Source organism: Aulonocara sp. 'chitande type north' Nkhata Bay, linkage group LG10 (genome assembly GCF_057382095.1).
Source record: "Aulonocara sp. 'chitande type north' Nkhata Bay isolate Kocher_YH1m ecotype deep benthic linkage group LG10, A_spYH_male_GT1.1, whole genome shotgun sequence".
Classification (NCBI taxonomy): domain Eukaryota; kingdom Metazoa; phylum Chordata; class Actinopteri; order Cichliformes; family Cichlidae; genus Aulonocara; species Aulonocara sp. 'chitande type north' Nkhata Bay.
In genome coordinates, this window is record NC_141353.1 from 18,142,592 (window position 1) to 18,154,193 (window position 11,602).

The following is an 11,602-nucleotide window of genomic DNA, read 5'->3' on the forward strand; positions in this document are numbered from 1 at the left end:
TTAGCTGGCTTTAACGTGCACGTGTACACTGCGTTAGATCGAAGAGATGACAGTCAGCCATCAGGCAGCCATTCAGGAACTCAGAGACATGCACAACATCACCATGGCAACACTCCATGAAGAGCACGCCCGTACTATGAGAGGTATGAATGTGGGGTTTGTTTAATAAAAAAAAAAACACAATATGATGCAAGCACTGCAGGGAGTCACACCAGCTCTCTTCTTTTATCATCCTTCTAAATCTGCACATAGACTTAAGGAAAGCTCACGAGCAACAGAAGATCCTTCTAGAGGAGGACTTTGAGAAGCTTAGACTTTCTCTACAGGTATGATACTGAAAAGAAGATCTTTTTTTTAGGTTTAAACATAGACGTCTGTACTGGTACAGTGTGTAATCTTGTATTTTTGTGTGTGCATTTTCTCAGGATCAAGTGGATACGCTCACCTTTCAAAACCAGAGTCTGAGGGACAAGGCCAAACGCTTTGAGGAGGCTTTGAGGAGGAGCACAGATGAACAGATAGTGGTGAGTAAATACCCTGCATATATATACAAAGAGCGCAAACAGAAACTTGGCATACTTCTGAGACGCTGGGTGCCTTTTATTCAAACACTCCCTTTCATTCATTTATTTTTAAATGCGCTTATTTTTTGGCAGGATGCTTTAGCGCCATATCAACACATCGAGCAAGACCTCAAGAGTTTGAAGGAGGTCGTGGAAATGAAGAACCAGCAGATACACCAGCAGGAGAAGAAGATCTCTGACCTGGAGAAAGTGGTAGGCTCAAATAAGCCACCGTAACCAGCATCTTCTACACTGCCTTTTCCACAAATTCGCACTATTTTGAATAGACAGAAAGGTCAGTGTGGTCTGTATAATGATAGATTGCGGTATGGTTGTTTTCTGCTTTTGAGCAGGCCCAAAAGAACGTGTTCCTCGAGGAAAAAGTGCAGGTTCTGCAACAGCAGAATGAAGATCTTAAAGCTCGCATTGAAAAGAACCTAGCCCTGTCCAGGTAAGAGGCATCATCATTAACATTAATGCTCAGCATTCACTACTTCATGCCTACCTCTCCTGTAGGTACATCCAGAGTCAACCTTTGAGGTGAAAGTTAACTTTACCTCCCTTTTTGTCTTTTTCCCTGCAGACAACTGTCTGAGGAGAACGCAAACCTCCACGAGTCCGTTGAGAAGGAGAGCACTGAGAAGAAGCGCCTGAGTCGGAACAACGAGGAGTTGCTGTGGCGTCTCCAGACCAGCCCTCTCGTGTCTCCAGCGTCCTCCCCACTCCACCGCTCCTTCTCTACCTCACCACTTCCCTCATCCCCATTATTTTCCTCTTCACCTGTAGCAGGGTGTGACTCCCCCACTCACTGCCATGGCTGTCCTCAGCAGGCCCAGTACTCCTCTCCCTCCCACAGAGCTGCTGCTACCAATCAGAATCTCTCACCGGGACCAGCCACACCCCCACACAGGGCAGTAACTAATCAGAATTACTCACCCACCCATGTCACACCCACGCACAGGGCATCACGCAGTCGCTGTAATTCAAATACTTCTCTCAGCTCTTTGCAGAGATAAGTTCTTTCCCTTCTCAATTTTCTCTTCTGACTCATTTGACCTTTATTTTATTTTCTCTTTCCCAACCTTCAGTTTGTTGTTTTTTGCAAGCCTGTGGTTTCCAGTCATCACAGCATAAACTGGACAGACTGTACACTCAGTGCTAAAGCAATGAGGTTACACAGTCCTGTACTTTTATCAGGCTCTACAGCTGTTGGTGTCCATCATATGAAAGTATCATCATACACAGAAATACAATGTGGATACATACTGTGATAATGACAGCAAGCTCCTTTTTCCCAGCCCACACTTTTACTGAAATAGTCTTGACTTGTAGGTTGTAGATAATGTATGATAGCGGCACAAACGGTGCTGTAAACTTCCCCTGCATGGGTAGTTGTGAGTCCTGCACAGTACATAGTACAACAGTGCACATTTACAGATGGAAAGTAGCACACTGCTGGCACTACAGCACATACTCTGGGGTGGTACGAACACAAATATATCAACTATGTAAAATAAGCTATAATTTCTAATTGGGATTAGTTTCCCATGCTTTCATGAAATCATGAATTAATGTTTCTCCTTTTTTGGATTGTATCTCTAAAAAAATCCCTAACAAAGCGCCTTAAACTGGGTCCTGCAACCTCACCAGCAGAGAACGACCAATGTTTTATTTATAAAGGACTTTGGATAAAGAATTGGTTTGTATATTAAAAAAAACACCTAAAAGTCATGTTTCTTACCTTCCTCAAACTGTATTTAAAATTTTGTAATTACTTAATTTTAGCTGACAGATTTACTTGGAACCCCAGCCATTTTTATCAGCAAAACACAAAGAACTTGTGTCTTTTAAAACCTTGCCAGGTCTTCCTACACATGAGCTACTCTTCACTTCTGGGATCCCTCAGGTCAACTTGCAAAAACTATGTCTGCCATTTTGGATTTACCTCAGTGGGAATGTGCCGTCTGTTGTGTCTCTAGCGCAACGGCAACGTCAACAAAAATCACACAGCTACCGCGGAGCTCAAAGCTAAGGGGGGAAAACCTAGCACAGGAATCACTGTTTTAAATGTTGTGGATTTCTTTATAAAGAAACGTTTCTATCTAATTTATTACATGTGTTTTGCTACTTAGCAAGCATGTACTGTGAAAGTCTTCCAGTTTTAACATGGAACTTATTATTGCTGTGATTTGTCTATTTATTAAGCTCGAGGTGTGAAGAAGATAAATGGCGTTAGTTACTTATAAAATATCACCTACAGGTCACAAGTCGAACGTGATGTACCTGAGGAGAAAGCGGATATACTGCATATTATGTGACTGGTTGTCTTCACACATGCAGTTTTTTGCAAAAGTTTTGCACCTCTGAGGAGACTGCAAAGTTTTTGAAGTGAAACCCTTTTGTTCAGACCCTAATGCCCAGATTCTTGTTTCATTAACTTTAAAACTTTGCAGCATGCACAAAATCTATCTTACTATTTAATAGCTAGCTAACTTTTAAAGCATCAAAGCTTTGTTAACTTAACAGACCTTAAAGATTTTTATAAGACAACATGCTGTAAAGAATGTAATTTGCCCACTGATGCACAAACTTCTGCAGAAAACTGTACATTGATGGTGTCGTATGGTAAAATATAGTATCTATAAGCTATGTAAATTTTCAAAAACGAACCCTCCGTTTACCTCTTCGTGGTGTAGTACAGTAATGTAGTCCTTTCTCGGTCTGTTAACTTCTTCAGATATTCTTCTGGTTTGTTTATCTGAACAACACTTTTTATTCTTTGATTATCATGTTGTTGCGAGCTACGCTGGATTTCCGGTGTGCGAGAATATATTGTTCAGGGAGTTGTTTTCTAAAATTAGATTAGAAATCCTTTCTTTTTTATATAAATATAGAGAGAGCTTCTCAACACAGCATTATACATTTCCAAGATATTCCCCAAGATAATTTTTCATTTATATCAAATACAACAGAGAAACCAACAACTGATATATACAAATGAGAAATATTTTATAGCACACAGTATGTTATACCTGCCTCCTGTACTGTACTCTTCAGATTAACTTCCCCTCAGGGTCTTAATCTCTCGTCCAGCTTCGAACAAGCCAAGATCAAATTTGTGTACAGTATAATCTCAGATTTACTCACAAATAAACAACAACAACAACAACAACAAAGCTAAAAAAGTCCAGATATGTTAAAAAGGGGTCACTGTAAATACATCAGGCCCAGGAGAAAAGATGAAGTTGGCAGCGCTAATGGGAGCATGAGTTAGATTTAGAAGCTGATCAAATATTGTTAATAGTTTAATAGATGCATGAAAGGGGGGAATAGGGCTGCGTCGGGGGGCACCAATTCTTAACATTTCTAAAACCGCCCCTGGTTACATCTTCTGTTCACTTACAGATGAAAATGTTACCAGCATGTAAAATATATGGCGTTTCTGAGTTACCAGTTTTTCATTACCTTTAACTAAAGTTGTATTTGCTATACCAGCACTTTTGACAGTCCTGAAAAGAAAGAAAGAAATAGAAGCGGGATTCTTTTCATGGATCTTTTTTTTTGTATGAGACGTACACAGGGTTAACTGTTCTTAAACGAGCAAATGTTGGCGTTGAAAAGGGGGGGAAAAAAAGTATCTCAATTGTGACTGATTTTGTACCTATACTAACAGTTTTTGAGAATGTCAAAAAGAACATGCCAGTCAGAAAGTCACTGTGTTTTCAGTTTTTTTAGGACCACAATTCACCGACACTGAAAGATTCTTTAGGTTTCTCCTAAAAAGTTATTTAAGCTGCAAAAAACTACAGTCAACATGGATGTAACAAAACTACTGTTTACAAGTGACAGCGCAAAGTTACCAGTGTCGTATTTAATGAATATTTCACCACTGAATGGACTTTCATTTCTAAACAATAAACTGGTATTGTAGTGACCCTGCAATGTGTCCTGTGGACATCTTACTATGTGCTGAATGTCAAAAACCTAACTACTGCGTTTTAGGGTTTTTTTTTTCCTTTTTTACAATTTGTTCATGTGATTTTGTTTAATATACAAGGACCTTTTGTCTGACGACTATGTAGCAGCCATTTAACATGTAGCACTTGGCTGAGCCTCCCCGTAATACACGAGTAATTTATTCCATTTATTAGGGGGCAAAATGCCCATTTTAATATTTAAATGCTGTCGTAGCAAATGTTTGTCGACTTTCAGCTCTTAAATTTGAATTTGTGTGTGTAAACTATACAAAGACTCATTTTGGAACTGGTAGAGGAACAAGGTTTACAGAATATTGTTTGTTCTGGCACTGATTGTACGTTTGAATGTAAATACATTTACAACATGAGCTGTGTCTTAGTGCACCAACAGAGTAATAGAAGCATGTTTTTTGTTTTGTTTTTCTTTTCTGTCTTTGCTGTTTTATCGCTCTCCCTTTCTCTTATTTAACCTCTCAGCATTTGTGATTGTCAAAAATGTAACTGTAGCGTAGGAGACCTAGAAAATGAAGAATGAAATAGTTCATCAATGTAATGTGATGCACAGTATGTTGATGCCTTTGATTTGTTCTTTTTGGGGGAGAGCAGAGTATTAAAATGTTTAAGAAAAGTGAGGGAAATCCTTGTGTTCATTTTAGTAGTACTAACGTGTGTTTAGCTGCTGTATATTCAGAGCTAGTTTAATAGTTCAAAGCCCTGACTTACTTTTTGTCATCACTTGTCTTTTCTTCAAACAACAATCTTCTCATCTTTTAAGACGCCACGAAATAATTCTCTACACAAGATGTTACTTCTTTTTATATTACTTTTATTTTTGGAAATGAAAGAATCTTTTGGTAGTTAACAAATAAATTCAAAAGAGAAATAACATAATCTGTTAAGCGATGAGAATATAAACTATAAAGAATGTTACAAACACAATAATTACAAAGCAGCAAAAGCTTTGTTCATTTACGGAAATATAAGAAAACATTCAGTCATTCATGCACTGTATAATGAATTGCAGACAACTTACTGGAAAAGTTTATCAGAATATTGTTCTAGACAAATAACAACAGGTTTAGTCAAGTCACACCTTGAAGTAAACATGAAGATTTTCTGTGATTACTGTTTGGCATTCGCAACAGCTTTTTGTTTTTTTATGCACATATATGCAAATCAGTCGTTTGATTCAAGCTTCACGATGAGCAACAAGCTGAGGCGTCATCAAGCCGGCGACCTCACTTCCTCATGAAGTGGGAAATGACATCCATGGGCAGGGGGAAGATAATGGTGGAGTTCTTCTCTGCTGCGATGGTGTTGAGAGTCTGGAGGTAGCGAAGCTGAAGGGCTGAGGGAGACTCGGCAATCACAAGGGAAGCCTCTTTCAGGGCCCGGGATGCATTCATCTCACCCTCTGCTGCGATCACCTGTGCGTGGATCAAAACAGAGTGAGTAATCAGGAAATGCAAAATAAGTCATTTAAAAGTCAAAAGCGTGAAATGAATAATGCACTTCTAGGAAGTATTTCATGTGCGACATTTCCAGACCTTAGCCCTGGCCTCTCGCGCAGCCTCGGCCTCAGCGGCCATGGCCCTCTGCAGCTGAACCGGCAGCTTCACGTCTTTTATCTCCACACGCTCCACCTTGATCCCCCAGTTGTCTGTGGCTTCATCCAAGTTAGACTGGAAAAGTCAAGAAGAAGAGATGATCACAGCTACAGCTTACAGTGTAAATACACAGTATGTTTGGGAAACAGAGCAGATACTACGCACATCCGAGTCTTTTTTTAGGTATTAGAAATATGATGCCAAAAATAAAATGGAACTGGGTTTTTCATATTCAGATTCATCTAAAGGGGATTTTCTGGCTTCTGAAAAACCTCTAAAAACCACATCACACACGTTTTATACCTGCATGCTGTGAGCGATGCCCTCGCGGTCAGACAAGACTTCAGCCAGGTTCTTGGTTCCCAGGACATTTCTAAGGGTGGTTTGTGCCAGCAGACGGGTGGAAAAGTCAGCATTGCTAACATTGGCCACAGATGCGATGGGGTCACTGACGCGGAAGTAGACCACGCCATCTACGCTAACTGTAACTGAATCTTTGGTCAGGATCTATAAAAGAAATACATATACCAGCATGATGAGTCATTTTATAATGCTGCAAGGGGGCAATTTTACATCATTTTGTTGTTCGTCTACAATCCTACCTCTTGTGGTGGGATGTCAAATGAAATGGTTCGCAGATCCACTTTCACAAAGGAGTCAGTGCATGGCAAAACAAAGAAAATTCCTGTGGACAAAATAAATAAAGTAAATACAAATTCTTTTGTCTAAGAACCCAACAAATGTGCAAACCCTGAGCGTTTCTACCTGGTCCTTTAGGCTTCCTGTCTGTGATGCGGCCCAGTCGGAAGATGACAGCTCGCTCATACTCCTGAACGATCTGCAAGACCAAAAACACAAGCTGAGTTCATGTTCACAGCAGCAAAGGAAACTGTGGTTTCAGCTCCTCAGCCCACTGTGCTTATTTAGTTATCTCGCTCACCTTCAGACAAAACCAGATCGTTATGGGGAAGAGCAGAACTGTGAACAGGCCAGCGAGTATAACTATGATCCAGCCGCACGCTCCCAAAGACCCTGTGCGTTCGGCTAAAGAGAGAGAAAAACAGAGACGGCGTGTGTTTAAATGTGTTTGGCACACTTTGACACCCATACGTGGATGGAGAGGAAAGTTACCTTGTCATAAGTATTAGCTTTAATCACGCTTACATAGAAAATTGGTTCTGATTCGGTGAGGTACACAAAGATCTTCTTCAAGCTCTCAAGCTTCAGCTGCTAAAAGATCAACAAACTATTCAAAAGTGGATTACGTGCCGACAATTGTAATTAATATTTTCCCACAGTTCATAATGGTCTTATTGTTGGACTGCTCCTCACATTTCCAGCTTATCTTAAATGTTGGGTATAAACAAAAGGTCCGTGTCAACCATTAAAATAAATATTTTCTTTGTTATTGTGATACCTATCTGTGTATATTTCCTCAGATTTCCATCCTAGAGCAAACACAGATACACAGAGAGCTAAACTGTTAGCGTACACATGAAAACACTCTCCCATGCTCTGTGCACACACTGAAATATTTACTCACGCAATACAATCTTGGGATTTCTGCTTTGTTTGTGAAAAGAAGCCATTAAAAACAGAGAAGGGTCAGTGTATTCCAGACTCATGGTGTACAGTCTTTCTCTGCGGTTTTGTGACGTGGCCATTAAACAATGATGTTTAACTTTATGTTGGATTATTAAGCAGCATTAGGGAAATGTTGTAATGTTGAAGCGTAAGTCTCAGCTTCACGGCTAATTTATCTGCTTATTTTATACGTGAGCTGGTTTTCATTGGGAATAATAAAAATAAAATGAGCGCCTGGAATTGTAACAAGGCAAAAAAAAAACTTATCTGAGACATATAAGTACAGAATGTCCCAGATGACTAACCTGCTTAAATTTATTGTGGATCCCTTTGGAACTGGAGGTGAGATCTTTTGGCTTTCTGTATCTACCACACAGGACACCTGAGGGACGGCTTTTAACCCTCATCTGCCAAGTAGGCCGCCACACAATGCAAAAGTGCGTGGGTGGAAACCAGAGCGCAGGCACGGGTAAATAAGAAGGCCTGTTTACACAGTTGTAATTCATATTTTCCTTCAGACAATTACACTCACACTCAGTTTTCCATCCTACAGTTTACACAAATGTTTAGTCATGCAATATCATCTCCTTTAAAAAAAATTAATTTGGGAGAGGTGCTATGTGTAATAGGTTTCACCTCTAATAACAGCATTTGAGCCTCTTTATATGGTTTACAATAAAAGCATTACAAAATGACTCCAATGTGAATCACTAAACAGGGCTACTATAGGATGATCTTAAGTATACTTTAATATAAAGTTGAGAGATGACCTTTATTTTGCTATTATGCTCTGTGGTATCTTTTCTGTGGTAAAAAAAAAAAAAAAAGAAGAAGAAGAAAGAAAGGTGTTGTTTATGCCTTCAAACAAGAGGACATCGATCAGCAACAGGAAACAGCTTCCTGTGGTTTGAATGTGTTGCTGTGAGACTGAGACCACTGTACTGAAGTCTGCAGGCGTTTCAATCCACCTTGCAAACCCACCTCAGATGTTTCATATCGTTAGCTTCATAGCATAAGTGCCTAAGTCATTGACTTAGGCAATTATGCTATGAAGCTAACGATATGTTCTATGGCTATTATTGGGCGACCGTGGCTCAGGGGGTTGGGAATCGCATCTGTAACCGGAAGGTCGCCGGTTCGATCCCAGGGCTCTCTGTCCTGGTCGTTGTGTCCCTGGGCAAGACACTTTACCCTACTTGCCTACGGGTCTTGGCCAGAGGGGCGATGGCGCGATATGGCAGCCTCGCTTCTGTCAGTCTGCCCCAGGGCAGCTGTGGCTACAACTGTAGCTTGCCTCCACCAGTGTGTGAATGTGAGAGTGAATGAATAGTGGCATTGTAAAGCGCTTTGGGTGCCTTGAAAAGCGCTATATAAATCCAATCCATTATTATTTAGAAGTTATATATTTTAAAAATAATACAAGATGATCATGTTATTTCAATCACAGCTTTCATTGTGCCTGTTTTTAATATCTGTATATTTCATTTTAGAGAAAAAATAATAAGCATACTTGCATACTTTTAGTTGAGTTGTAGAAACTTAGCTAAGACATTTAAGGAAATCTTAGCTGTCTCAGTACACTAACCGATCTCTGCACCCAGGTAATATTTTACCTACGTCAAAAATAGAAATGCTGCCCGCACAGCTATCCGTTTGGCATTATCTTGTCCGACAGGCTGGTGATAATAAAAACAATGGGGTAAAAAGTGATATGGAAACAACCCCTTATCAACGCCCACATAAAGGACATTTCCATACATGCGAACATGACAGCGCTTCCTTTTCACCAGTGCACACACACATAAAAAAAGTCACATGCTTTGGGACTGTTTGTCTTGGTGGCATGTGATTTCTGTCACTATGACGATAGAGTCAAACTATAACCCTAGTCTGTTTAGCTGCTTTCCATCTCCACACCGACTATACAGATATAAAACTGATACTAAAATGACTCACAGAACAAGGATGATATTTTACATGTAATTGTTGGCCAACAATAACACTGTGCCTTGTTGGAGAAGGATATAACTCTGTTCTCGAATGAAGTAGTAGTAGTAATAGTAATAGCTTACTTAGCACAGCCAGTAACAGGATATCGAACCCTAAAAACACGAAGTAATAATAATAATGATATTGAAAGTCAGCTTACATATCAAGTCCTCTTTGCTCATTCCTCTCCTCTTCTGGCTTTCCATCTGGTCTTCCATTTCCATATGCTGGTAAAACTGAGAGTGGTTAGTAGGAAGTGCGTTTAGAGAGAGTTTGTTGAAGTGTGCCTGAACTGGAGCAAGTGCGCCTTTTAAAGAAGCCCTGCTGCAATACAATGTGGCTCAAGGTGTAGGCGTGGCTCTGATTCAGGGTCAATCATCGCCACAGTAACAGAGTACTATCGTCATGATTCTTCCAGGCAAATGGATAATCTTAGAGGCTGTAAAATTCTAGATAGCACTTGCAAAAAAAGAAAAGAAGAAGAAAATCAAAAACCACGTGACATGTATGAACCACATGGGAAACAGTACAGTATATCGATATATTTATTACTATAAACTTTTATTTCTGCTGTGATGTTTACATAAAAAAACCGTATTATAATTTTGTATTTTCATTATTTTTTATTTCTTAATCAGAATCAGAATCAGAATCAGAATGGGTTTATTGCCAGATGTTGAGGTTTACAACATTAGGAAATTGCTGCGGTGCTTCAGTGCAGACAATAAGAATTAAAGTGCTATGTAGAAAGAAAGATATGTGCATGAGATATACATGAGATATATACATGAGAATAAGAATTATGAGTGCTACGTAGAAAGATATATACATGAGTGCAGGTGGTGATCAGTGCCAAACATGAAATGATGCAGTGACACAGCGTAGGGTCATGTGTTAGTGGCGGGGACAATCATGTGGTTATTGTTCATGTGTCCAACAGCAGAGGGGAAGAAACTGTTCTTGTGGCGAGAGGTTCTGGTGCGAATGGACCGGAGCCTCCTGCCTGAGGGGAGCAGGTCAAACAGACTGTGTCCAGGGTGAGAAGGGTCAGCTGAGATCCGGGCTGCACGCCGCAGTGTCCTGGAGGTGTACAGGTCCTGCAGAGATGGGAGTCTGCAGCCAATCACCTTCTCAGCAGAGCGCACAACATGCTGCAGTCTCTGTTTGTCCCTGATAGTGGCTCCAGCGTACCACACGGTGATGGAGGAGGTGAGGATGGACTCGATGATTGCAGTGTAGAATTGCATCATCGTCCGTGTTGGCAGGTTGAATTTCTTCAGCTGCCTCAGGAAGTACATCCTCTGCTGGGCTTTCTTGATGACGGAGGTGATGGTGGGCTCCCACTTCAGGTCCTGGGTGATGGTGGTACCCAGGAAGCGGAATGAGTCCACAGAGGTGATGGGGGTGTCAGTCAGGATGATGGGGGGGAGTGGGGCTGTGTGCTTCCTGAAGTCCACAATAATCTCCACTGTCTTCTGGGCATTCAGCACCAGGTTGTTGTGGCTGCACCAAGACACCAGACGTTCAACCTCCCTCCTGTAGGCAGACTCGTCCCCGTCCGAGATGAGCCCAATGACGGTGGTGTCATCTGCGAACTTGATTAGCTTGACAGACTGGTGGGTGGAGGTGCAGCAGTTGGTGTACAGGGAGAAGAGCAGAGGAGAAAGAACACAGCCCTGAGGGGAGCCGGTGCTGATGGTCCGGGAGTCCGAGACATTCTTTCCCAGCCTCACGTGCTGCTTCCTGTCCGTCAGGAAGTCAGTGATCCACCGGCAGATGGGATCAGGCACATTCATCTGGGAAAGCTTGCCTCGGAGATGGTCTGGAAGGATGGTGTTGAAAGCAGAGCTGAAGTCCACAAACAGGATCCTGGCGTAGGTTC

The 11,602-nt window shown here is 41.1% G+C and overlaps 2 protein-coding genes across 3 annotated transcripts in view; one reads left to right on the forward strand and one right to left on the reverse strand.

Moving 5' to 3' along the window:
- mtus2a (microtubule associated tumor suppressor candidate 2a) overlaps window positions 1–5,192 on the forward strand; it is a 48,648-nt gene extending 43,456 nt beyond the window's left edge. Inside the window, exons 11-16 of one of the 2 annotated variants that reach the window (XM_086308781.1) lie at window positions 38–143; window positions 253–326; window positions 426–524; window positions 657–776; window positions 914–1,014; window positions 1,147–5,192. In XM_086308781.1, coding sequence (XP_086164907.1) covers window positions 38–143; window positions 253–326; window positions 426–524; window positions 657–776; window positions 914–1,014; window positions 1,147–1,579 — 933 coding nt within the window. In that variant the 3' untranslated portion in view covers window positions 1,580–5,192. The remainder of the gene's footprint in view (window positions 1–37; window positions 144–252; window positions 327–425; window positions 525–656; window positions 777–913; window positions 1,015–1,146) is intronic. The other variant, XM_086308782.1, reaches the window with a different exon arrangement.
- Window positions 5,193–5,376: 184 nt separating this feature from the next.
- On the reverse strand, window positions 5,377–10,108 carry stoml3b (stomatin (EPB72)-like 3b). Its single transcript, XM_086307478.1, has 7 exons — window positions 9,881–10,108; window positions 7,088–7,191; window positions 6,913–6,985; window positions 6,750–6,832; window positions 6,451–6,654; window positions 6,088–6,222; window positions 5,377–5,967 (listed from the first exon to the last, which is right to left on the reverse strand). Exons 1-7 carry the CDS (start codon window positions 9,942–9,944, stop codon window positions 5,779–5,781), a joined length of 852 nt encoding a protein of 283 aa, XP_086163604.1. The 5' UTR covers window positions 9,945–10,108; the 3' UTR covers window positions 5,377–5,778.
- Window positions 10,109–11,602: the final 1,494 nt, after the last annotated feature.

Excerpts from the sequence above, each read along its gene's own strand:
- stoml3b (XM_086307478.1), bottom strand. The coding sequence starts at position 9,944 with ATGGAAATGGAAGACCAGATGGAAAGCCAGAAGAGGAGAGGAATGAGC. Across the intron at positions 6,655-6,749 it reads TTGACATCCCACCACAAGAG|ATCCTGACCAAAGATTCAGT; the intron begins GTAGGATTGTAG and ends TTTCTTTTATAG. Across the intron at positions 6,223-6,450 it reads GCATCGCTCACAGCATGCAG|TCTAACTTGGATGAAGCCAC; the intron begins GTATAAAACGTG and ends TGACTTTTCCAG.